The sequence below is a fragment of the Zalophus californianus genome, chromosome 15, assembly GCF_009762305.2.
Source record: "Zalophus californianus isolate mZalCal1 chromosome 15, mZalCal1.pri.v2, whole genome shotgun sequence".
Classification (NCBI taxonomy): domain Eukaryota; kingdom Metazoa; phylum Chordata; class Mammalia; order Carnivora; family Otariidae; genus Zalophus; species Zalophus californianus.
Genome location: NC_045609.1, coordinates 88631408 through 88655517, shown reverse-complemented (window position 1 = coordinate 88655517; position 24110 = coordinate 88631408). Strand labels below are relative to the sequence as shown.

General features: G+C 53.3%; 1 protein-coding gene across 1 annotated transcript; it reads left to right on the top strand.

Moving 5' to 3' along the window:
- The first annotated feature begins 2191 nt into the window (after positions 1 to 2191).
- On the top strand, positions 2192 to 12557 carry LOC113923740 (homeobox protein MSX-3-like). The gene is made up of 5 exons (XM_027596820.1): positions 2192 to 2267; positions 10560 to 10707; positions 10946 to 11177; positions 11313 to 11622; positions 12145 to 12557. The coding sequence occupies exons 1-5, from the start codon at positions 2192 to 2194 to the stop codon at positions 12555 to 12557; spliced, it is 1179 nt and encodes a 392-aa protein (XP_027452621.1).
- Positions 12558 to 24110: the final 11553 nt, after the last annotated feature.

The following is a 24110-nucleotide window of genomic DNA, read 5'->3' as shown; positions in this document are numbered from 1 at the left end:
CCAGCAGCTTGAGGCCTGTTGAGGGATATGTTCCCTGCCCTGAGTGTGGGGAGTGTCCCTCACTTACTCTGTTGCTGGAGAGGTCAAGCCTTGACCAGAGGCCACTATGGAGGGTAGACTGGACCCAAGTGGCCCCGGGCCCTCCTTCCCCTTGACCAGGCATGGGCTGGGGCGCCGAAGGGAGACTGGGGAGACCATCACTTTCTGGGGCTGGCCTGTTTGAGCCTCATACCAGGATACTGCCTCCCACTTGCCATTTTCAGGAACAGAAGTGGTCAGCTTGGAGGCACCACTCCTTTTCATGTACTTCCTGAGGCAGGATCAGTGCTCAGTGTGAACCAGAACTCCAGAACACCTCCTAAGAACCCCAGTGTCTCCTATCTGGTTCTGACCCACACAACTGAAGTGGCTGTGGAGGCCCCAGCTTTGGTTTATTTCGGCCCTGGACTTCGGCTGGGCTGAGGGTAGGCCACAGAGAGTCAGGCAAGACTGGCCCATCTGCCTGTCAGCCTGTCCTGGACCCAGACCCCCAGGGTCCCGAGGGGCTCAGGGCTGGGAGCAGGCCACTCTCCTGGCCTGTCACCATGGCCAGTCTTGGCTGGGACTGCTGTGTGTTGCCTTCCTCCAAGCCTGTGGGGGTCTGAGGTCCGACAGGATTAGGCCGGATTACAAACCCCAGAAGCTTCCCCTCAGCGGCTCAGTCCTGGCTGGGAGCATCCCTTTGCAGGAAGAACTCCCATTTCTCAGTGGCCGGAGCAGAGACAGGTCGGCTGGAAAATCACCAGCATTGAGGCTGCATTTGTTTTGAGAATTCATGTACGTCAATGAGAATTCAATGGAGGAAAGTGTTAGTCCTTGAGGCTGTGAGCCTTCTTCCTCTCTTTCCATAGCTAAGGAGTTTTGAGGGGGTTGCGCTCTGGTCCTGTGTCTTACTCCAGGGGTTGTCCAGCTGAGACCAGTGCCTCTCAACACCCCTCGCTGTCCTGATACCCCTCCCCTGGGATTTACAGGCCTTCCTCAAACCACTTCTGGCTTCTCGGGGCTTCTGGCAATCACAGGAATGAGGTCTGGGAATCAGGGTTTCAGCTCTGAATTCCAGGTCCAAGTAGAAAACAGCTCACAGGTCCCCTGGGCTTTACTGCTTGGTGGTCCCTCTGTGGAGTGCTCCTGGTGTCAGACGTCTCTGCAGCAGAGAGCAGGGAAGCCCTCTACCCCAGGGCTCAACCTGGCCAGTAGGATCTCCACAGACCACCAGCAAGACCTCGACCATCCAGCCCTCAAAGCTTCATACACATCTAACGCCGAATATTGGGTCAGCCTGAAAGATGGGAGGAAATTATCACAGAAGTGTCAGGCACTGTTTGCTCGGCTCAGAAACCTATTCAATGTTCATGACCCTGTATCTGGGAAATGATTAAGAAACTTCCCACAATCTGCCCAAAATAACATGCCCTGCGGGCCTGAGACATTTGTTACACAGCAAATATGGTGTTTGGCCAAGAACGGCAAGGTCTCGAGTTACCATCATTCTCCTGGGGCCTCCCAGGTAGGGCTGACCTAGCGGACCTTCCCAGTGTCCAGATGCAGGGGCAGTGCCATCCTCCAGGGACAGTGGCCACAACTCAGCTCTACCCAAGGAGGGGATGTGGTCCAAAAGAGGGGGTGGGGCTCTGTCAGGTGGGAACAACAGACTTGTTTTTTTAAAAGCCTCATCCAAAAATAGTAAATAAATAAAAATATAGCCTCATTATTCCCAGGGCCCTGGCCCAGTTCAGGGTCTCTCTGAAGGCCAGTGGGCTTGGGGTCTTCCTGGGAGGAGGCCCAGCCCCTGGCCCAGGCCTCTGCAAGGATGCGCTGGGACCTCGGGACAAAGGAAATCAATTCCGGGTTCTCTGGGCAACTAAGTGACTCTGCTGCCCCTGGAGCGATTTTCACAGCCGGGGAAGCGCAATTGTATTTTCCAGCTCATTAACCCGGGGCACAAAGCGCCGCAGTCCCCAGGCCTCGGGAGCGGCCGGACCTCGGATTCCACAGGTCCTTCCCCTCCTGGAGACGCGGCCGCCCATTGTTCCCGAAATGTGCCGCCTGTTTATTCAGGCCCTTTGAACACTCCTCCCGCATTGTGCGGGCATGCCTGGGAGAGTCCTGCGCAGCCCAGACGGGGCCCGGCCGGGATTAAAGGGCCGGCGCCATGGGCAGAAACTTGGATACAACCTTCTCCAACAAGGTGTTCCGAGTGCCTGCAGGCCCCGCAGCGGTGTTGGGGGGTGGGGGAGGCACGCTCCGGATGGCTGGGGGCGGGGCGGAGGCCTCTGGGCAGGGGCGCAGGTGGCCCCAGCCCAACACCACCCTCTAACTTCCCAGGGGTGGGGGCCGGGCCGAGGAGGACCCCTGTCTCCCCCTCGGGTGGGGTCTGGGATGTCACCCTTCCTCACCCCATGCTCCTGCGCTGGCGCTGCAGTCCTTGTGGGATGAGGAGGGGTCCCCTCAACAGTGAGCCGGCGGGGCAAGCCCACGAGGCTGCCTAGCGCAGGCCAGGGCGGCCACACCCTGCACATCACTCCCCTTCCCCTCTCTGGAGAGGCGCCCCCACCCCTGTGGGTGAGTGGTGCTCCAGACTCCTGTCAGCACCAAGAAAGCGGTGAGGCCTTGACCTGGCTTCTGTTTCCCTCTTCGTCTTCCGTCGGGAGTGAGGGGTACGCCTCAGGAGTCCTGGCCGCGACCGCAAGCTCCAGGCTGTCCCTTCCCCTGCGGCTCCGGAGTCCTCCTAGTACACTCGCAGACCACACAACGGCCAGAGGAGGCCCAGGGCGCCCCACCCTGACCCCAGACGCGGCCCACAGCCCCACGACCCGCTCTCCGCCCCCTGCGCCCCAATTTCCCATCACTCCGCACACCCCACCCACAAAGGCCTCCTGCTGTCTTTCCAGGCCCTTCTCAGCCAGAGGGTCCTGACAAAGGGCTCTTCCCCAGAGAAAGCTTCGGGTGGTTTGGCATTTTTCAGAAATGGCCACAACAGCACGTGCTCTTCTGTCCCCTAGACTCTGGGTGGGCCTTTTTAACTCCCAGGAGAACGCTGACCAGACCAAGAGCCGCTGCGGGCTTCAGAGGTTTCCACCTAGCTAGCTCCGCGTGAGCATCGTGGCCCCTCCCCCGGGAGCACGGTGGCCCCTCCCCCGGGAGCATCGGGGCCCCTCCCCCGCGGGTCCTGGGGCCCCTTCCTCTCTACGCACTGTGGCCCCTCCCCTGGGAGCATCGTAGCTCCTCCCCCGCAGGTCCTGGGGCCCCTCCCCTGTGGGTACCGTGACCCCTCTCCATGCATCCCGTGGCCCCTCCCCCGGGAGCATCGTAGCCCCTCCCCCGCGGGTCCTGGGGCTCCTTCCTCTCTAAGCACCGTGGCCCTGGCCTCTGCCCTCAACATCTCTCTCCGTTCCAGCTTCCTCTCTCCTCTTCCCAAGCCAAGGCCTGTACAAAGGCTGCCCTGCACGGCTTGCCACGGCCAGGACTGACCCTCAGCCTGTCCCAGGCAGGAGTGAGCACCTACGCCGATGGCTTCCTGCGGTTTCAGCCCTGAGCATATGCGGGATGGCATCACTTCCGAGGAGCTCAATGCACTTGCCCCAGAGAGGAGTTTCCCATAACCTCCGGTGACGGGAGGGCAGAGATTTTGTAATAAATCCTGGTGCCAAAACCTTGACGCAGGTGCGGCATTCCTGGCCTTCATGAGGCCTTTCTTGCTCCTGTGGGACCCATGAAATGGGAGGCATGCCCGGGTTCTCAGGCCAGCTCTCTGCTAAGATGGGAGAAACAGGAGGGCATGAGGAGATGAGGAGGGGGCTGAGAGCAGCTGGTGCTTCAGGGCCCCACCCAGGCTGCTTCCTGCATGACGCTGGGGTCCCACGGTAGGAGGGCCTTGCTGCCTGTTGTCCACTGCACCCCAGCTCTCAGAGGGTGCACCTCTGCCCTCTCCCCGTAAGGAGTCCGCCTGGGCCACTCTTCAGGGCCCAGCCCCCAGGACTTCTGCTCCGTCTCGTCACTGGTGGGGTCCTCCACCCTGACTGGTTCCAACCCTGACTTCACTTCTTGCTTACACATTCCAAGTCCCCATCACGGTTGTCTTTGGCGACACATCAAAAAATGGCGTCTGTGTTAGCTTAAACTACACAGACTCTGGAATGGCACTGAGAGTTTTCTGAGACCAGTATTGTGGCAGGTGATGGTCAGCACGAGCGACATAACCTGGAGACCCCTGGGTAGCCAGTGAGGAGCCGGGGAGGAGCCAGGGCAAGAGAAGAGACTGCCTGGGCTGGCATCCCTGGCTGACTCCTGCACGCCTGGGTGTGTCTGTGCAGATCTGCAGGGATCCAGCCCCCAGGGACTCATCACCACCTGCTGACCTGACTTCTCCCATAGCACCCACTTAAGCCCTGCAAGCTAGAATCTCTCACATAACTCATGGAAGGTGCCTGCCAGAGGTCACTGTGTCATGCTGGGCAGGTGTCTCTGTGGCATGCCGGGATGTAGTCCCAGCCAACTCTGGCTGCCTGGTCCCTGGACTCACCCATGGAGGTGCCAGCCTAGAACTTAATCTGGGTGACTTCAGTTCTGGCCAAGACAGAGCAACAGAGACAGGATTTACCCTCTGGCCTGAAACACCCAAGAAGTGGACAAGGTACATGTAACAACAGTTTTCAAGACAATGGACATGAAGCCATGAAGGACAGTGGCTACTCAGAAACAGGGCAGAAAGGAGATGAGCCCTACAATCACCCTGGCTCATGGCTAGGGTGCAGGCAGGGACCTAGGTGGAGTTTGGTGGATTCCTGGGGTGACAAAGTGGAGCTGAGAGTCCAGGGAGGAGACAAAGGAGACTGGGGTCAGCAGAACGGAAGACCAAAGAAGGCAAAGCTGCTCAGAATGAGAATTCCAGAGTGCCTCAGGGGGCCCCCCTCTGAGATTCAGTGCGTGCATGTAAGGTTGTAGATGAAAACATCCCAAAGTGTTAGAATCATGCCTGACACTTGCTCAGGTCTGGGAATGGCACCTGTTCCTACCAGTCAGATGGAAAACCCATGACCCATGGGGTCTGGGGAGGGGGACAGAGGGCCCTGCTTCAGTTGTGGGAATGGTCCTGGATGAGCATTACTCCAGACCTGCCTGAGAAATCTAAAAGGACTTGGAAGGACCAGCCATTTCCAAATAACTTACCCATATCCCAGAGCAAAACTCAAGGGCATTTATAGGAATGTGAAACTGTCCAGCACCCAAAAAGGTAAATTCATAAAGTGTAACATCTAATAAAATATTACCAAGAAGCAAAAAGCAGGAAAATGTGACCCTTAATGAAAAGAAATATCAATCAAAATTGACCAAGAACTGAAATGGATGATGGACTTTGCATAACAGTTATTATAACAGTATCCCATTGTTCAAGAAGTTAGGTGGTGAGAGAGTAAACAAGAGAGAGAGAAGGAACAGTGGGGAGGGGCAGAAGCAGACTCCCCGCTATGCAAGGAGATTGACCTGGGGCTCAGTCCTAGGACTACGGGATCATGACCTGAGCTGAAGGCAGACGCTCAACTGACTGAGCCACCCAGGCGCCCCCACAAAGCACTTTTTAAAGACAAACTATATTCAAAGTAAAATCATAGAAAATATATACCATCCTAACACTGGTCAAAAGAAAGCTTGAGTGTCTGTAGTACAATCTTAAACATTTATGAAACTAACAAGACAACTTCAAAATATATTAAGTAAAAAATGGTAGAACCACAAAGAGAAATCAAACCCACAATTACTGTTGAAGATTTCAATACCCCCCTCTCAATAATTGATCAAACAAGTAGGCAGAAAATCAGCATGGGTACGGGCAACAGATGTGTCAACTGACCCAACTGACATTTATTGACCACCCTACTCAGCAACAGCAGAATCCACATTCTTTCTAAGGCAATAGAACACTGACCAAGATAGACCATATTTGGGGCCACAACACAGGTCTCCATAAATGTAAAAGGACTCATGTCCAAGTATGTCCTCTGACCACAATGGAAGTAAACTGAGAATCAATATAGAAACATCCCTGGAAAATCCCCCAAATACTTAGAAGCTGAATAACACACTTCTAAGTGACCCTGGGTCAAAGAAGAAATCAAAAGCAAAATTAGTATTTTGAACTGAATGAAGATGAAAACATCACAACCGTGGGATGCCACTAAAGCAGTACTTGGGGGAAAACTCGTAGCACGGGATGCTCTATTAGAAAGGAAGAAAGGTTTGAAGGTCAGTGACTCAGTATCCACCTTAAGAAACCCAAAAAAGAGCAAAAAGAACTCAAACCAAGTAGAAGAAAGGAAACAATGAAGACTACCATGGACCTCAGTGAAACCAGGTGGGAAGCCATAAAGTTGATGAATCTGAGAGCTGGTGACTTGAGATCAATAGCTGACCCCAGGTTGCCCACAAAGCTGGGGCCCACACACTCCGTCAGGGTTCAGTTCCCTTTCATGCCACAGTCCTGCCCTGTCCAGCCTGGCCTTAGAGCAGGTGCCCGAGGCCCTGGGTCTGATTACTGTCCCCTCTGGGGCCTTGGAGCTGAGTAGTGTCAAGCTGGGAGTGGCAGCCCAGCTGCCCCGTTTCCAAAACCGTCCCGCACTCACCCTTGTCTGTGCTTGAATGGTCTTGTCCCCCCTCTGCATGGACTTTTTTTTCAAGGATCTCCAAAGAAAAGTTGTTAATCCTCAAAATAAAAGAAATATTGGGGCACCTGGGTGGCTCAGTGGTTGAGCATCTGCCTTCAGCTCAGGTTGTGACCTCAGGGTCCTGGGATTGAGCCCCACATCAGGTTCCCTGCCCGGTGGGGAGCTTGCTTCTCCCTCTCCCTCTGCCACTCCCCCTGCTTGTGCTCTTGGTAGGAGAGAGCCAGAGTCAGAGATGGAGAGACAGAGACAGGAAGAGACAGAGAGAGGGAGATGTCAGACAGACAGAAAGAAGGTGCACAGAGGCAGCATCTGGGGCCTGGCAGAACTGAGAGGGAGCCCCAATCCACTCTGAGAAGTCCGCTTTCCTGGCCCTGGAAGGAAGCCTCATCCATCCTCAGGAGCCCTGCCCCACCCGGCCCTGGCATCCAGAGTCTCTGGCCAGGACAGTTAGGTCTCCGAGGGCTCACAGCAGGCAGACAGCCAGTCTTGGAGGGATGGTAGCTGGTGCACTGGGTCCTCACAAAGGCACGGAACCACCTGCCTTCTATCACTTTGGTGTGGTCATTCAGCACCCTGGGCCCAGTTTATCGGGGCAGAGGCACCTGAGAACATGTCCCACCGAAGGGGCTGTGGAGATGGGGCTGAGTGTGCAGAGCAAGGGAGCTTGGGAGAAGGCTCCAGGATGAACCAGGGAGGCCTGGGCTCCCAGGGAGGTGGTGCCAGCTCAAGGGCCCCAGCGTGCCATGGGGCTCTAGCTCTGACCCTTGGCTCGGCCATGGAGGAGAAGCGGGGAGCAGGGCAGGGCTCCCCCGCTCAGGGAGCACACAGAGGAAAGAGCTCAGAAGTTACAGCCACACAGGGTGCCTGACCTCCAACAAGTCACCTGTGTCTCTGTGTGTCGGTTCCTCTCCCCAGGAGATGGGGTGATGATAGTGCCTCTGGGGGTGGACTGGCCCCTAGCGCAGCTGTAACAAGTTCCTAAACAACACACCTTTATTATTGTGTAGTTCTGGAGGGGAGACATGCACGTGGTTCCCGTGGGCCACAGTCAAGGTGACAGTAGGCTAGTTGAGCCCCGGGCCTCTCGCTTCTAGAAGCTGCCCACAAGGCCTGCGGCAGCTGGCTGCATCCTTCTCTCTGGCTCTCCCTTTCCCCTCCAAGGACACTCACCACCAGACCGGTCTGCCTGCCTTCAGGATGGTCTCCTCATCTCAAGGTCAGGTGATTAACAACCCTAATCCCACCTTTGCCAAGTACCCCGATGTGTTCCCAGGTCCCAGAGATCAGGCTGTGACGTCTCGCGGTGGGGCATTCTGTCCTGGCCCGGGCAAAAGGATATGCGCCTGTGGTCCCGGACGGAGGAGTCGCTCAGCTCAGAGGGGCTTCTCCTCTGATTTTCCCCCTTCAGGAGCTTTGGCAAGTGAGTGTGAAAGGGAGAAGGCGAACAGGAGAGACGTAGGAAGAAGTAGGAGACTCCAGGAGGGACGGCCACCCCTTCATCTGAGCCTTCCCCGTGTCACAGGCCTCGCCTGGCCCGGAGCAGCTTCTCTCCTGAGTGACGCCAGAGCATCTCCAGGTGGACATCACGTCCCTGCTGGGACATGCCGGCCTACTGCCACCTGCCTACTAGCTGCTGGGACTCATGCCAATTGGGCCCCCTCTGGCCAGAGTTGTGGGTAAAGTGCCACTTGTGTTTGGAGCAATTCCCAACAAGTTGAGAAGGAAAAAGTCACCTGCTCCAACACACATGCCTTTGGGGAGGGGAGGCCTGTCGGAGGTTGGTGGTTTCCAAAGGGCTTTCCTGGGAAGCCAGCCTTTGGAAGAGGCCTGGAGTGGGTGGCCCTGTCCTGGGTCCCATTGTGTGCAAACTGCTGATTACCACTGGCCACTAAATATAAGGGAAAGTCTGCCTGGTTTTTTCCATCAAGAACTGGACAAGTGTCACCAATATCCAAGAGGGGACAGTCACTTTCTTCAGGACAGTGATGTCACCTTTGATCCCATGGCACCAGCCAGCGTGGGCTTTACGTGACCTCACGTCTGTAGCATCAAACACTACCCGCACACCCCCCACCAAGATTTGGGAGGAGAGACAGCATTTCCATTTTCATCCTGTCCAGTTCCAAACTTGGCCACTTGAATCCTACAAGTCCCTTCTCAAAATCATCACATCACACTGATTCCAAGGAAACCCCCAGCAGGGCTTCCAACCCCCGCCCCTTGTTTCTGAAAGCGAAGGGTGTGTTCATTCCCTATGAAGTCGGCGCCAAAGGGGGGACCAAAACACAGGCAAGAAAAGCGGGCCTTTGTGTGACCTTCTGTCCCCTCACAGCTCAGGGCTAGTAGTGAATTCGGGAAACAATGCCGCTCAAACCAGGGAAATGTCCGTCAAGTGTGGGGTAAGGGGGCAGTCTTTCAGGGGCCCTTGTGCCCCTGAAAAGTGCCCAGAAGGCCCACTGTCGCAGGCTGTCCCAGGTCTCCTGGCTGGCCTGCTCCTGGGCTGCAGGGAAGCCAAGCGACCGCAGTCGTCTTTGTCTCTCCTGGGGGCCAGAGACAGTGTCTAGTCTTTCTTCACACACGAGACGGGTTTCTGTGTCCAACGCCACAACATGGACAGAAATGGGGTCCCTTCTCAACCCTCCACCCCTCTCCCTCTGCTGGCCAGACCCCGGAGGTCTGAGGACACTGCCCTGCTGAAACCCGTTCGTGCTGAGTGTTGGGGCCTGGACTTTCATGTCCGACCCTGGAGGGTCTCCCCAACCCCCACATCTTCCCCCAACCCCCACATCCTCCTTCTCTTCTCTCTGCCACTTTGCTGGAACCCATGCCAGGCCGAGTCCTGGTCAGCACTGGCCCAGCCTTGCCCTGCCAGGGGGGAGGAACCCCAGCGTGGACACACACAGGGCAGGACAAGGCTTTCCTGAAGGGTGGTGCTGCATCTGGCCCCGAGACCCCCTCCTTCCCCCAGGGCCAGCCAAGCCACAGCACAGACTCCCACTTCACCCACGCAGACACCCTCTTCACAGTGTCCTGGGCAGACCTAGGGTAGGCTGGGGCAGCTGGCTGTCAGTCACCCTCATGAAAATTCGTCTTCCCACACTTCTGTGGCTGGCTGCTGAAAATAAACTACCAGGAGAGAGTCCTTCAAAGAAAGCGCTTTAATGATGCGATTATCTTCATTTGACTCAGAACGTCTTTATTCCATTAGAAAGGGGCAGTCCGTCTTGGGATGGAGAAAGAGCTGCCCCAGCTGTGACACCAGGCCTGGCCTTGGAGCTGGGTCAGAGGGCCCCTTCAGCCACACTTCTAAATTTAAATTAATGGAGAAAAAAACTTTCTAATTGAATTTCTCTGGCTGGGACAGACAGTTAACCGTCCCCCAAAGCTGTATTTCATTAAAACAACTTTGGTTTTTCAAAAATAAATGTATACTGATCCAGGTTGCTGTTCCTGTGTTCTGGGATATTACTCAGACCTAAGGTCACCCGCAAACCAATCTCATGATTTGTTCTAAAACTTCAGGGAGAGACCGCAGAGGGGAGCCTACAGCACCCAAGAAGGTTTTTAAACCAAAGATTGGTCCAGTTTTGGAAAAATAATCTAAATAAGAGCAGGTGTCCGTTGGATCTCCTCTCCTGCCTCGGCCAGTGTTGGGGTTCGCCGGGGCCGCCTAGAAGCAGCCCCGCTTGGCCCGGGTGGGCCGGAAGCCCGCCCCGCCGAGGTCCCTCTCTGGGGACCTTTCCCTGGTGCCAGGTCCCAGTCCCGCGTCCGGGGACCATTCGGGCAAGCAAGTGCGGACGAGAGGCTGACAGGAAACACCAGCGACAGGAGCGGCTGAGGGGCCTGCCTGCGTCCCAGGCTCGGCAACCGAGGTGGTTAAGAGGGTGGCCCTCTCCACCTTTCTGCGGCTGCAGGCCCTGCCCGAGGACCTTCGACGCACCCGGCTGGTTGCTCCTAGGGCGGGGCCATGGGACCCTCGGGCAGCGCGACGGGCGGCCCCTGCCCGGTAGGGCGCCGGACAGCTACAGGTGCCTGAAAAGCCACCCAAGGCCAAGGCGACTTAAGGGGACGGAAGTCCAGGCGCCGGGTCCATCGTATGCGGCCCCCAGGGTTGGGAGAAAGCGCCTGGGCCAAAGCAGCAGGCGCCGAGGGTTCCGGGTCCGGGTTGGGGCGCAGCAGAAGAGCGGGCGACCCACAGGGGGGACGACACTGCCTCTGAAGGTGTGGCGCTTTCCGTGTCGCAGGATCCGCGCTATCAAGGCCGGTCTTCCCCCTCGCGGCTCTGCCAGATCGCGCCCGCCATCGATTCCTCCGTTTGGGGAAGCTGGGGCCAGCTCCGCGTGTTCCCCGGATGCCCCAGCCATCTCCTGGGCAGCAGGAGCGCGGGCCCGGCCGGCAGAGCTCCGGGAGAGGCCGGCGGGCGCTGGGAGCCGGACAGGAGCGCGCCGCGCCGGCGGGGACCCGGGGCCCAGGGTCGTAGGTGGCGGACCCGCCCCTCCCTGTCCATTCCGCCCTCCCCAGGTCAGCGAAGCCAATGGACACCCAGGTTCACGCTGCAGCGACCGCGGCGATTGGATGGCGGCGCATGAAAGGGGCACCGCCTCTTTATAGGGTTCCGAGGGTGGGGGCGCCGCCAAACCCGCGGCAATCCTGCCGCGCGCTACCTTCTCGTTGCGCCTGCAGAGTCCCGCCAGCCCTGCGCCCGCCGGCCCGCGCACGGCCCCGGCGTCGCTCGGCATGAACTCCGCTGGGCTCAAGACGTACGGCGAGGGGCGCGCGGGGGCCGGCCCGCTGCCCTTCAGCGTCGAGTCGCTGCTGGAGGCGGAGCGTGGGCTGGACTCGGAGCTCCGGGAGGAGAGGCCACGGGGCGCCGCGGAGCCCTGGGCCTGGTTCCCGCCGGCTGCCCGCTCGTCGTCCCCACGTAAGTGCCCTGTCGCACGGTCCTGGGCATCGAGAGAAGCCCCTACCCCGCCCAGGCTCGAAGGACGAGGGCGGGAAGGGCGCTGTCGCTCATAACTTCCCAAAGTAGTAAACCCGCGGCTTTTTGGCTCAGAGCTTCTCCGGCCCAAGCATCCCCCGACCCCGTCCGTCCCCGCCAAGCTAACTTCTGCTTCGCCGAATCTTCACCCCAGTGCTCACCGCTCGGTTCTTGCGGCCGCCTCCCGCCCAAGCTGCTCGCTTCTCCAAGTGGGCAGAGTTCCTCTCCTCCGTGGCTTGCGAGGCTGCCTGTTTGAGGAGCACAGCCTGAGTCCGGCGCCCCCACACCCGTGCACGCACCGTCCCCCGACGCCTTGCTCTTTTACCCCCGTGGCTTCTGGAGTCTCGTCTTCCCTCAGGGCCGAGACTCGCATCGGTAACCGGCCTTTGCGGGTTCGAAAGTGTTGGAAAGGGGTGCACACTGCTGGCGTCTGAGCGCCTGCTTTGTGCTTTTCTCTCCTCCCAGGCTCCCCCAGCCCTCCACCCTGCACCCTCCGAAAACACAAGACCAACCGCAAGCCGCGGACGCCCTTCACCACCGCTCAGCTGCTGGTGCTGGAGCGCAAGTTCCGCCAGAAGCAGTACCTGTCCATCGCAGAGCGCGCGGAGTTCTCCAGCAGTCTGGGCCTCACCGAGACGCAGGTCAAGATCTGGTTCCAGAACCGCCGCGCCAAGGCCAAGAGGCTGCAGGAGTCTGAGCTGGAGAAGCTCAAGCTAGCGGCCAAGCCGCTGATGCCTTCGTTTGCCTTGCCCTTCGCCCTGGGCGCGCCCCTGCCCGGCTCTCTGGCCGGGTACGCCGGCGCAGCGGGCACCCTGCCTCAGGTGCCAGGACTCCTCGCCGCGCCCGTCGCTGCCTACCGCCTGTATTACCTGTTCTAGGACAAGCGGGGAGGGAGGGCGCGGCCCGGGAGCTGCCGGCTTCCCCAGCGGGGCCTGCGAGGCGGGTTCCCGCGCCGGAGGCGCCTGGCCGGCCGCGTAGTGTCCTCGCGCCCAACTGCTGCTCTGGGTAGCCTTCCGGCGCTTCCTGTTCTTTTTTGTTTTGTTTTTCAGTTTTTGAGTTTCTGCTGTTGTTAATATATGATTGATGCCTCAAGCTTACTTGTGGGTATCTTACAGATACTTTAAAACGAGTTTTTTAAAATCACGTTCCTACCAAACTTCCGGGCAGTGAACAGTGAACAGTTTCATTCAGAGTTTTCGAAAGGGGCCAATACAGAGCTTCCCATTTTGTGCAAAGCAGCCAGTAAGGTGTTTTGAGGTTCACTCTGTGGCGCGTCTCCAGCCCCTTCCTCCCATAAGCAGGACACTCAGAACTGGCTCCATGGTTTGGGGTTTCGGCAAGCAACTGAGGCCCAAACAAGAAGGTGAAAATAGTTTGGTGCCAGGACTGTTAAATGAACTTACTCGTTACTTTCACTGACCAGGTTTGTTAAGTCCTGACCAAATGGAACGTTCACGCTTATTTTAGGGATTTTGCCTGCATATTATTGTTTCAGTGGAGAAGGCCCGGCAGTCTTCGGTGAAATGCTGTCTGTGGGAATGTGTGCCCGCGTGCGCGTGTGCGTGCACGAATGAGTGGAGGTGAGTGCTTGTGGCGGGTGTGGCCTTGCGGGGAGGGCTCCCGGGGACGCAGGGTTGAGTGGGAGGCGACGCGCCCTGCCGCCTGCCACCGCCGCCGCAGGGCCAGCAGTGCCGGGGCCTGTCTGTCAGGGACCAGCGGTTCATCCTCCCGCTGCTGCTGCTTTGTCACACGCCAGGTTACCTCGGGAACTGGGCACCGAGTAAGGATGCGGATGGTGTCCCTTTCCGAGGGACTGCCTGGCGTCCCCAACACTCTGCCTCCGCACAGGGGTGCTGCTGAAGGCGCCTGGTGGCGGCATGAAAACCCACAGGGCCCGCTTCCTGCTCTCGCCGCAGCCTGGGGCGCGCAGGTCGCCCCTCCTCCCGCCCCTGCCCGCCAGGCGGCCGGCAGGTCCAGACCACCGGGGGGCAGGGGGGACTTCAAGCCCTTCCCTCCTGACAGGGCTGCAGGGCGGTGGCTCTGGACTGGGGTCCTGCCGGCCCGAGGCGGGGAAGGACCCGGTTTCACTCAGCAGGAGGCTCCCTGAAGTCGTAATATTGCATGAACTTGCCTATTAGAAGCCATCATTCACCCTATGTTTCTGGAAAAATGAGAATTCATGATGGATTTTAAAGTGAGCCCACCCCAGTTCCTCAAGTGCAAGCTGCTGAGAGTGACAGTGCAGTGACCAGGGAGGGCAGGGAAGCCCCTTCCCCTTTTTCTTGGTGCGGACAGGTGCTCCTTCCGCTGCGCTGGCTCTGAACCCAACTCCAGGCACAATGTTCAAGGACACAGGTCTGTAAATAGGTCAGAAAAGGGGGCTGGAGGCCTTCCACCACTACTGCACAGGGGCCACTCCCCCCAGTCCAGACACTCCTGGCCAGCCAGCACTGATCTCACAAATCTGAGGTCCCTGAAAGTCAGGACCAAATCTTATGGACAGACAACAAGGCTCACTTTGCAAATAGTTAGAGGATCATTGTGGTCATTTGGGATAATCCAGGGCAAAGGTGACAGCGAAACCAACGCAGGAGGGAAACCACCATCCAGTGCCCACATCCCAGCATTTCCCTTCGAGGCCCCTGGTCTCCGTTCCAGTGGTGCTCTCGCCATGGAGCAAGAGGTCCACACACACGGCGCCGCACATGACCCCTACAGTCCTGGGCAGCCCGGAACTGGCAGAGCAATGTGCTGAATCAAATTGTTAATGTTTCTCCGTAACCATTTCCAGCCCAAGACACCTGCCTGGGGAGGCTCCCTGCCCAGCTACCCCCACTGAGCTGGTCAACGGCCCTTTCATCGGACCCAGGGTGTGGTTCCTGTACCACCCAAAGTGAGGGAAGCTCTGTGGGGGCCCAGGCCAGGTGAAGGCCCACCAGCCCGGTGCCCTTGCTGCTTGTCAAGACCAAGCCTTTCTGCTGTTCTGGAGAGGGCCACTGCCTGGGCAGGGGGCTGTCCCTCCTCTTGAGACTTCTGCTGCCTGTTTGCCTTCTTTCAGAGGACTCGGGTTCTTGCATGTCCTGGGTCAGATCCCAAAGCCGTGTGGACATGATGGTCCCTCCTCCAGCCAGTGTGTCTCTGATGGGAGGTCTCAGAGGCCCAGAGGCTGTCCCAAGCTTGCCAGAGCCAACATGGAAGGGTTCACCCATCAGGAACCTGCATGGAAGCCTAGGGCCTCTGCCACCCTGGTTTTAGGACAGACTCCCTAAACTCCGAAGTCACGCCCCACCCGGTCTGTGTCCTCTCATGTGCTTCATGCCCAGCGGCTGCTGGTGGACTCAGAGATACCAGCCCTGCCCTTGGGAAGCCAATCAGACAAGGGGCACGGGAGTGCAGGTCAGGGCAGACCACACCTCTCTGGGGTGCCAGGGGACCAAGGGTGGGTCGAGTTGTGCAAAGGTGTGGATTGTGGGTGACTCTGGTAGGGGTGAAAGTGGGGGGTGGGAGACCCCAGACGGTGAGCCACCCACCAAGCCTGGGTGTCTCATCAATCTCATTAAACGAGTGGCATTACAATAGGCCTGGCTGGTCTGGGTGACCAGAAGCCCACCGAGCCCTGAGAGACGGTCCTGAGGCTCCTAAGTCAGTGTCCTGCTGGCCCCGTGGCAGGGTTCAGGCCAGTCGGGCTCATTCACTCTGGTCTTGGGCACCTTCCTGGCACAGTCAGCTCTCAGAGCCCCTCCAGCAGCCTTGCTTTCGGCCCATCCCCGGCGTGGACCCCGGCCACAGGTCCTGTGTCTGTGGGTCCACACAGGGTGGACAGGTCAGTTCTGTTTCAGTATTTCTCGGGGAGAGACTTCCACAACCTGACCGTAGATTCCGATAATCACAAAGAAGCAGTTGTCTCGAGGGCAGAGGCTCCTCGTAGGACTTCTGAAAATGTGACCTGGGGTCCTCCTTAAGCTGGGCAGTGGGGCGAAGACTACCGTTCCCACCAGGACATGTGGCTTCACATGTGCTTTTGTACCTGTGAGGTGTTTCATGACAAGAAAGCATTACTTTCTGTCAGGTACAGTGATTGGTAAGGAACGCCACCATCCCTGCACCCCCTGGAACACAGACCGCAGGCTCCAGCTGGCCCATCCAGGCGCCGGCAGAACCCCCCCCACCGGCTTCCCTGTGGCCCCAGGACCTCCCCCAGGCCCCAATCTGTGCGTGCTCCCAGGCAGTATTTCTGGGTAGATGGGCTGCACTGTTTTTTTGGCGTGATAATACACAATGCTATTCAGATGGCCTCAAGTTCTGGTACTTTCATTTGACTTTTACAGAAGTGTTGTCTCCTTCACTTAAATAGACAGTTTTTGCTATTCCTTATAATCTGTAGTATACGCTGTATTCCATCGATTAGGCCATTAAGAGAAACAACCACGTCGCCATTAACTGGACATGACTAGTGACGCAGGGCGCTAAATTTCAGAGGTGGCACAGGTGGGAGGAAGTATCTTAGTGTGTATGGGACATGTGTCTGAAAACCGTGACATTATTCCTTTAAACGTTCAAGGGCTGCTATTTTTTTCCAGGTTGTACTTTGAAAATGTGTAGAATGTGGAACGATGCACCCACCCTGCCCTCATGGGCCCATTTTTACCACTTGGGATGGTGACTGCTGCACTCAGAGGGCCAGAGGCAGGGTCCTGCGACCTGCAGGAGGCAGGGAGGCCACGGGCAAGAGAGAACTGCGTTCTTACTCTGTTGAAGCAATGTTTGGGTTTTCCACTAAATGGGGCTGAAACTAAACAGGGTAGCATGCACCCTTATCTCTTTTCCCTGTTACTGGGCAGGCTAGAGCCTCTGGCAGCAGGGTGCACAGAAGTTGCCAGAAGGGGCATCTTTGTCTCATTCTTGATTTTTAAAGGAAATATTTTTAACAGTTCACCATAAGCATAATATGTGTGTGGCGGGTTTTTTGAAATACCTTTCCTGGGTGACTACAGTTCGCTTATGCAACGAATGAAGTTTTATCCTCAGTGAATGTTGTACTTAATCAGATGCTTTTTCTGTACATATCGATTGAGATGATGATATGATTTCCCTTCAGTCTGTTAATGTGGTAAAGATTCTCCAAAGCTGACACAAGTGTGAATTCCCGGAATAAAACTGGGGGCGTGGGGAGCTTTTGACACATTAAAGCAAAAAAAAAAAAAAAAAATCATAAAGATAACAAATGATGGATTGACAATGTAACTGTTAAAAACTCAGGTTCAACAAAATAACCCTAAGTCCACAGCGCATCATGAGGAAATGTGTCACGTGGTCTGCCTGGGGGGAGAGGGTAGGGTGACGTGTGCGCGGAGAGCACGGCGTGCCCGCCCGCCTGCCAGGGTCTGACTGGACTCCTTCACAGAGAGGTGGCCCCCTCCCTCCAGGTCCGTGGTGCTCCTTCCCACTGGCCTGTGGGCTCGGGGTGCTTCCCCTATAAGCACTCACTACCAGGCCCATGGGCCTGACCTTGGTTTTGTCTTTGGGACACCCAGTGCCCAGAAGGAAAGCTGTTAGCCTTCTGCTCCTTCCGAGCAGCCGGGACAACTTTGGGTTGGGTGTGCTCCTGGAAGGCCGCCTAGGGCCAGGCTCTTCCATCACTAACTGGAGGGGCCACTCTAGTGACATGATGACTTATCCCAGAGCCCTGGCCCCCGAGGCTGGTCCTCCCCACCACACCTGTCTGGGCTTTGTTTCCTCCTTTTTACTTTCATGGTAGAAGACGGCAAGCACGTGGCACAGTCAGGGCCAGCGTCCCGCCAGCTCCCAGTTCCAGCAGCAGTCGCGAACTCAGAGTCAACCTGGTTTCATCTCAGCCTCAAACGGTCCTCTCTCCTGGATTATGCTGAAGCAAATCCCAGACATCATGTTATTTCCTTCCCAGATATTTCAGGATGTACTTTGTAAAAATGATTCAGGAAAACACAGCCCCAGTATGATCATCACAGGACAGCACGAATGCTTTTCGAGTGTCCAGCAGCCAGGTCTCCAGACGGTCTCACGGTCTCTTCATTCTTTTATTTCATTTTTTAAGAAAGATTTTACTTATTTATTTGAGGGAGTGAGAGAGAGCGAGCGAGAGAGCACAAGCAGGGGGAGCGGCAGACAGAGGGAGAGGCAGGCTCCCCGCGGAGCAGGGAGCCCGACACACGGGTTTCCATCCTAGGACCTCAGGATCATGACCTGAGCTGAAGGCAGACGCTCAGCCGACTGAGCCACCCAGGTGTCTCCGTTTGTTGTTTTAAACAGTTTTACGGAGAGATAAGTCGCATGCCATACAGGTCACCTGTTTAAAAGTACGTGATTTGATGCTTTTTAGACGTTTGCACCCACCACCAGTCGACTTCAGAACATTTCCATCATCTCAGAAAGAAACCCTGTACTTTTTGGCTAACGTCCCATTTCCCCGTAACCCCCCAGCCCTCAGAACCACAGACCTTCTCTGTGTGTGTGTCCACACACCAGACATTTCTAGAAACGGAATCCTATCCTAGGGACTGTGTGTGTGTGTCTGCTTTGTCCACTCAGTGTAACGTTTTCAAGGCCCATCTGTGTTGTAGCAGGTAATAGCTTCATTCCTTCTTACGGCCAAATAATATTTCCTCAGATGAATATACCACATTTTGTTTATCTGTTCGTCAGTTGAGGGATATTTGGGTCGTTCCCACCTTTTGGCTACTATAAATAATGGACGTTCTGTGCGGACATGTATTTTCATTTCTCAGGTGTACACCACTTTCTTTTGCACGTGGATGTCCAGTTATCTCAGTACCATTTGTTGAAAAGATTCTTCTTTCCCCATCAGTTGGGCACAAGTGTGTGTGTTTAACCCTGGACTCTCAAGTCTGTCCCATTCATCTATGTGTCTTTCTGCCAGTCCCACAGTGTTCTGATTACTGTTGCTTTGCGGTGAGTTTTGAAACCAGGACTCTTTTGTGCTTCTTTTTCAAGACTGTTTTGGCTATTTTGGGTCCCTTGCAACTCCATATGAATTTTAGAATCAAGCTTGTTAATTTCCACAAACAAGTCCACTGGGATTCTGACAGAGATTGCACTGAATCTGTAGATTAGGGAATATTGCCATTTATTAAGACTTCCAATCATGAGCATGAGATATTTTCCAATTATTTAGATCTTTAATTTCTTCGAGCAATGTTGTATAGCTTTCAGAGTGTCAGTTTTACATTTTTCTGGGGAAACTTATTCCTAAGTATGTCACCTCTTTTGATGCTATTACAAATGAAATTGTTTATTTCTACTTTTGGATTGTTCATTGTACATGTATAGAAATATAATTGATTTTGTGTATTGATCTTTTATCCTGCAAACTTGCTGAGCTCACTTATTGCTTTTAATCATTTTTCAGTGGGTTCCTTAGGATCTTCTAGACACAAGATCATGTCATCTGTGAATAGAAATACTTGTACTTCTTCCTTTCAAATCTGGATATGTTTTCTTTTCCTTGCCTAGCTGCCCTGGCTAGAACCTCCAGCACAATGTTAGATAGAAGTGTCCTTGTCTCGTTCCTGAAAGCATCCAGTCTTTCACATTAAGTATGATGTGAGCTGTGGGCTTTTCATAGATACCCACTATCAGATCAAGGAAGATCCCTTCTGTCCTGAAGTTTTTAAGATCTTTTTATCATGAAGGGGTGTTGGATTTTGTCCCAAATGATTTTTCTGCCTCACTTGAGATGATCATGGGCTTTTTGTTTTTTATCGTATTGACATCACACCATGAGGTATTGCACTAACTGATTTTCTGATGTTAAAGCAACCTACCGTTCCTGGGATAGATTCTGTGGTGTATAATTCTTTTTATATGTTGTTGATTTGGTTAGTTAATGTTTGTTGAGGATTTTTTGCATCCATATTCATAAGAGATGTTAGACATGCTTTTCTTTTGTGTGTCCTTGTCTGGTTCTGATGACAAAGCAATACTAGACTCACAAAAGGAGTTGCAAAGTGCTTCTTCCTTTGCTACGTTGTAGAAGAGTTTTTTAGAAATTGGTATTAATTCTTCTTTAAATAATTGGTTGAACTCGTGAAACTATCTGGTCCTAAACTTTTCTACTTATCTTTATGGGTAGATTGTTGTTGGTTCCTAATTTAATCTTTTTACCTGTTACAGGCCTATTCGGCTGGTCTGTTTCTTCTTGAGTCAGTTTTAGCACCTGTGTGTCTCTAGGAACACACCTGTTTCATTTGAGTTATCTGAATTTGTTGACATAGAACTGTTCATAACATTACTTTCTAGCCCTTTCTATCTCTATCAGGTATGTAATAATGTCCCCATTTTCATTCTGATAGCTGGATGTAGGATTCTTGACAGCACTTGGAATATGCTACCCTACTATGTTCCGGCCTCCATTACTTCTGATGGGAACCCACCTCTTCATTTTATTGAGGCTCCCTTGTAAGGAATGAGTCATTTGGTCTTGTTGCTTTTTTATTTTTATTTTTTAAAGTAAGCTCCACACCCAGGGTAGTGCCCAACGTGGGGCTTGAACTCACGGCCCTGAGATCAAGGCCTGAGCTGAGGCCAAGAGTCTGACACTCAACCCTCAGGTTCTCTGGTCTTGTTGCTTTCAAGATTTTTCCTTGTCTTTGACTTTCAGCATTTTTATCATAATGTGTCCAGACTCTCTCTGCGTTTATCCTACTTGGAATTCACTGAGAGTCCTAGATGTTAGGTAACTTGGTTTGTTCTTTTTAAGATTTTATTTATTTGACAGAGAGAGAGAGACACAGCGAGAGAGGGAACACAAGCAGAGGGAGTGGGAGAGGGAGAAGCAGGCTTCCCGTGGAGCAGGGAGCCCAGTGCGGGGCTCGATCCCAGGACCCGGGGACCATGACCTGAGCCGAAGGCAGACACTTACCGACTGAGCCACCCAGGCGCCCCGGTAACTTGTTTTTCAGTAAGTTTGGGAAGTCCTTAGCCAGGATTTCTTCAACTTTTGCCCCTTTCTCTCTTCTTCTAGTGTTCCCATCATGTGTATGCTGGTGTTCTTGGTGGTGCCCCAGGTCTCCCTGAGGCTCTTCTCATGTTTCTTCATTATTTTTCCTTTCTGTTCTCCAGCATACACAATCTCAATCTATCTTCATGCTCATTTATTCTAATTCAGCTCTACTGTAGAGCCCCTCCAGTGGGCTTTTCAAAAAATTTCAGTTATGGTACTTTTCAACTCCAGAATTTCCACTTGGTTCTTTTTTAAAATAATTTCTCTCTCATTGTTGATAATCTCTATTTCATAAGACATTGTCTTCATCCCTTCCTTAATTCTTTAACCAGTTTCCTTTAGTTTCGTGAAATGTTTACAATGGCTACTCTGAAGTGTTTTCTGATAAATATGACACTGTGTCCTGCCCATAGGCAGTTTCTGTTGCTTGCTTTTTCAGGTATATGGGTTGTACATTCCTTTCTCTGCACGCCTCATAATTTTCTGTTGGAAATTGCACATTACAGTTACTATATCATAGCAACTCCGGGTACTAATCCCCCTCCTCTGGGGCCTATTATTATTTATTTGCTTATTTGTTTAGTGTCCGGCTGGATGATTTTAGTGAAGACTGTTCCTTTCCACCTCCCCACCCACAACGTGCTGAGCCTCTGATGTGTGTGGGAGGACCGTGCGGCTTTGGGTAGCCCACAGTCCCCCTGGGATAACAGTGCTCTCCCCCGGCCCCCGCTTCCCTGACCCCTGGTTGCTGGCTGATTGCTCTACTTTCATCAGCAAAAGCCTGGGCACAAATTCCTCTACAAACTAAGCCAATCAAGTTCTGGCTTCCTTGGCTTCAGAGTGTTTGATATTTGACTTTAGGAGGCTCCTCCCAGTTTCCTTGTTTCGGGGTTCTCTCCTATGACCTGGCCTCCAATTCAGCCTGTACCCTGACTCTTCTCCCACCGCTCTTATCCACTCTTTCACTGCTTTGAGAATGCCCTTGGGGAGCAGTTGGCTAAGTGTCCAACTCTTGGTTTCCGCTCAGGTAGTGATTTCCGGGTTATAGGACTGAGCCCCACGTTGGGTTCTGCACTCGGCACGGAGTCTGCTTAAGACTCTCTCTCCCTCTGCTTCTGCCCCACCCCCCACTCCCTCTCTCTCTAAAAATAAATAAATCTTAAAAAAAAAATCATGAGCTCAAAGGATTAAATATATTTGATCTGTTTCATTCAGCTGCAACTGTGATTCTCAATGATGCTCAAGCTATCATATCTCTGGCCAGTGGGACCCTAGTTAAGTTGGCTCCTGAGTCCAAGCTTAGCATCCCTTAATAACTTCCTTGACTTCTAAAAATGAATCCAGGCTTTTCAGTAAAAATACTGACTTAACAATATACCCATATTGGAATATGCAAAATATATGTAGTGAGCACATAGCAATGCTTCTAATTCAAATTTAGGACTACAAGGTTTCTATTAATTTCACTGATCTTAAATCTGTATCTTCTTTTTACCATGCCAAAAAAAGTCAGTTCTCAACACTATTTGAGACATTTGAACTGTTTTCAGTCTTTAGTCATTAAAAATTGTGCTGAATAAAATGCCTTTTAAGTAGATCTTTTGAATTCTTGCCAATGTGTGTTTAGGATCTATCCTTAGAAGCATATTTGCTGGGTCAAAGGGTAAATGCAAATGCAATTGTGTTAGATATTGCCAAATCCTCTTGGGGGTTTCAGCACTCAGCATCACCCTGTCAATGTGTGGGATGCCTGCTTCCACACAGCCCTGACAACAGAGGGCAACCAAACTTCTGGGTTTCTGACAATTGAATGTGTAAGAAAAGGCCTCAGTTTATTTTTATTTCTAACTCTCTTGCTGTGAGTGAAATGAGGGGGTCTGTTTCTCTCAATGTGATGTTCTGCTTTGGCTGAGGGTCATGCAAAGGCGACACAGAAAGGACATTTGTAGGAAAAGTGGATTGGACTGAAAACCCCTACCTAACAATTCATCTTAAAATGACCCAAGATTGGGAGCACCCCTGGTCACAAGGCAGAAGCAGATACTAAGTTTTGCTGGAAGAATTCAGACATGTCAGAGAAATTCCCGAAGAAAAGTTCCAAAAAATATAAACTTACAGTCAAAAATCACAAAATTCACCAGGAAACAAGGCACTATGAGTGAGTGAGCAGAAGAAATGGACGAAAGAATTAGACCCACAGAATCTTCAAATATTGGTATCACTCAATAACGTAAAATTAGTTTAATATGTTTAAAGAAATAAAAGAATTGAGAATGTGATGGACGAAAGCTATAAAAATACAAGAAATTAGAAAAACAACACAAAACTAACAGAATTGAAAATCGTACCTACTGAATTTAAAATCTGAATGAGTTTAACAGCACATTTGATACAACTGATATTAGAGAACTAGAAAGTAGAACCGAAGAAATCATCCAGAATGAAGCAAAGACCACAGAGGAATGGAAAATATGGAAGGGCTGGTGAGAAACACAGCTCATTGAGGGAGAAGGTTTGAGACATGCGTGGCTGGAGTTTGAGAAGGAGAAGGAACGGAGAATCGGGGAAAGGCAATGTGTGAGGAGCTAAGGCCCCAGGCTCGCACAATGGCGTGAAGAGCCAGCAGGTACACAGACACATTCCTTTAACCGTCAAGCCCGCAGAACAGTCAAGACGGAGGCCAGACAGAGCCCTTCCGAGGAACGGTGATAAGACTGACCGCTGAACCCTCAGCAGCAGCCATGAGATGAATGAGACCCTCACCCCACTTAGGGGGAAAACTGCCAGCAAGGGCTGTATTCCTGACCAAACTCTCCTTCAAGAACAAAACAGAACAACTTTTCCAGGCAAAGAGAACTGAGAATGCTCGTTCCTCCTGACCCTCACTAAAGGAAATTCTGAAGAGATTTGTTAGGCAGCAGGACAATGTTTCCAGCAGAATCAGTGCTAACTATGGGGCTGCAGCGTGTGGGGACACAGACGGACCCAGAGGCCAGCGTCCACCTCTCATCACACACACGGCTCCAGATGGTGGAGTCGAACGTCCACAGTCCATGTACTGTTTGGGGGAAGGGAAAGAATACTGATTAATCTTGGATCCAAACAAGTATTCACATATTAAAATTTCTGAGATAACATGAGAGGGTGCCTAACTTCCCTAATTTCAGAATGAGAAAAGAAACCCACTCCATCCAAAATAAGGTACAAAAAGAGAAAAGAAAGAAAAGGTGAGCCAAGGGGCATTGAGCAGACTCATGAGGTTCTGAATACGATTTTGAGGAACTTGGCAAAGCCTGAGGACACAGTGCCCCCAGGATGAGAGCCAAGGCTGATGCTCTGCCCTGCTCCCTGTGAGCCTGAGCACTTCACACACCAATTAGGAACAAATGCGGTTACCCCAGTGGGCTCTGGTCTCCCAAATAACATGTTGAAT